Below are 1989 nucleotides of genomic sequence, written 5' to 3' on the forward strand. Positions count from 1 at the left end.
TGTGTGTGTGTGTGTGTGTGTGTGTGTGTGTGTGTGTGTGTGTGTGTGTGTGTGTGTGTGTGTGTGTGTGTATTTTACTGTTGTTTACCCGCTGATACTAATGTTGATCTTTAAATCCTTATATTGATTAGATTTGAAGCAGAGTTGCCAACGCCTTAGCAAGGAAAGCAGCTATTGGCTTCTCGTAAAAGATGCTAAATTACGTCATTGCCTAATTTGCATATTGTGTGTGTGTGTGTGTGTGTGTGTGTGTGTGTGTGTGTGTGTGTGTCCTCAGCGGTGTGTCTGGTGTGTGTCCGGATGGTGAGTCCTGCAGCCAGTCAGAGGGTCGTCGGGGTCGTCCTCTACATCTCTGAGGTCAGTCGGGGGTCATATTGTGTCAGAAATGGATTCCGTCCTCAATGACCTCCAAAATTGTCCAAATCAGCCAAGCCATTTCTTTTAGCATGTGATAATGAAGCTAACTGTGTAAATGTCCCAACATCTGCAGCTTAGCATCCGGCAAGCTGGAGACCCTACTCTACATTTCTATCATATAACTTTGGGGTCCTCAACATGTGTTCAAAGTTCTGGCATCTAGACTCATATTAGGCATTTCTTTGTGGACTTCTTGTGTCTCTCTGTGTGAAATGTGTCCTCCGTCCTCAGGCCTTCAGCTCGCCCTCTCAGGGTTTCCTCAACTGTCTTCTGTACGGCTGGACTCGAGCTCGTCTGCGCCGCGGGGGGACGAGCGTCTTCTGTCGGGACGTGGACACCCAGACGCCTCTGCTGAGATCTCAGAAGAGGAGAAGCTACCAGACCCTGAGAGACGTCTGAGGCAGGAAGTGAGAGTGGAGAGGATCGTTTCTCTGAGAGGGAAAGCCCGCGGCTCGCAGCGACACCACGCTCCCTCTCATCCTGAAACACTGAGGCGAGGCAAAGAGGAAGAGGGAGACGCTGGGGGGGAAACACCAACGCAGAAAACAGGATGTGAAAAAGACCTCACAGGTGCTTCAAACTGTCACCGGACCGCTGTTTCAGACCCTCTGACACACAAGGCCACTTTATTAATAGAGCACCTTTCAACACGAGGCATTCAAAGGGCTTTAGAAAAGAAAAGAGAAATGCATAATTCATCTCTTCTCTGAGATGAATGTATGTGTATGCATGGTCCTTGTTGAAATACATACATAATAGGAAGACATTAAGAGCATAAAACCATTAAATCGTGAATACATGAATAAAAGTTACGGTGCAGCGTGAGATGTGAATAGTTCAGTTAAAAGCAAAGTCTTCAGCCTGGATTTAAAAGGAGTCCGAGTCGCAGCAGGTTTCTGGGAGTTTGTTCCAGATGTTTGGAAATATCTGTCACCAGATCCTCCCATTCCTCGACTCCTAGTCTTCCTTTGAAATTAGAGTTATTTTGACGCTTTTCTAACCTTTTTAGAGAGAGATCAAAACAAAGCGGTGAACTCTGCAGTCTGTAAACAGGGCAACGCAAACAGATATTCTCAGCAGCTACAGTTTAGACATGGCAATGAAATGCTTCTGAGCTGAGCCCCTCCTCAACGCAACATGTATAATCAAATTCAAAAATAGTCTATGTCAATATGTTGAGTAGTTTTAGTGAACAAACACAGCTTTACGTTAACAGCACACTTCAACAACAAGAGCTCTTTCAAAATGCTCCAACACAGAAAGCAGAAGTGTCTGTTCAGCGCCCCGCCGGAGGAGGGACAGGCTCGTGGGTTTCCTGAGAGACGGACTTTACATTTTGCTCAGATCGGAAAAATCTTGAGTTTGTTTTGGACGTTTTGAACCGTCACAGTGCAGGAGTGACGTCCCCCCCTTCGTCCCCCCCCTCGTCCTCGCTCTGCGTTCCTGCTGACCCACCGAGCAGAAACTGTGACGCACGGGCTGACCTCGCTCATTATGGGATGCAAAGAGGGGACACCAGCCCCCCCCCCACACACACCCCGCCTGCTTTGGACGCTTCGCCAGAATCTGCAG

The 1989-nt window shown here is 47.8% G+C and overlaps 1 protein-coding gene across 1 annotated transcript; it reads left to right on the top strand.

Moving 5' to 3' along the window:
• The first annotated feature begins 280 nt into the window (after nucleotides 1-280).
• tmem116 (transmembrane protein 116) lies at nucleotides 281-1098 on the top strand. The gene is made up of 2 exons (XM_010782105.1): nucleotides 281-357; nucleotides 649-1098. Exons 1-2 carry the CDS (start codon nucleotides 301-303, stop codon nucleotides 814-816), a joined length of 225 nt encoding a protein of 74 aa, XP_010780407.1. The 5' UTR covers nucleotides 281-300; the 3' UTR covers nucleotides 817-1098.
• Nucleotides 1099-1989: the final 891 nt, after the last annotated feature.

Source organism: Notothenia coriiceps, unplaced genomic scaffold (genome assembly GCF_000735185.1).
Source record: "Notothenia coriiceps isolate Sejong01 unplaced genomic scaffold, NC01 NC01_scaffold00024125, whole genome shotgun sequence".
Classification (NCBI taxonomy): Eukaryota; Metazoa; Chordata; class Actinopteri; order Perciformes; family Nototheniidae; genus Notothenia; species Notothenia coriiceps.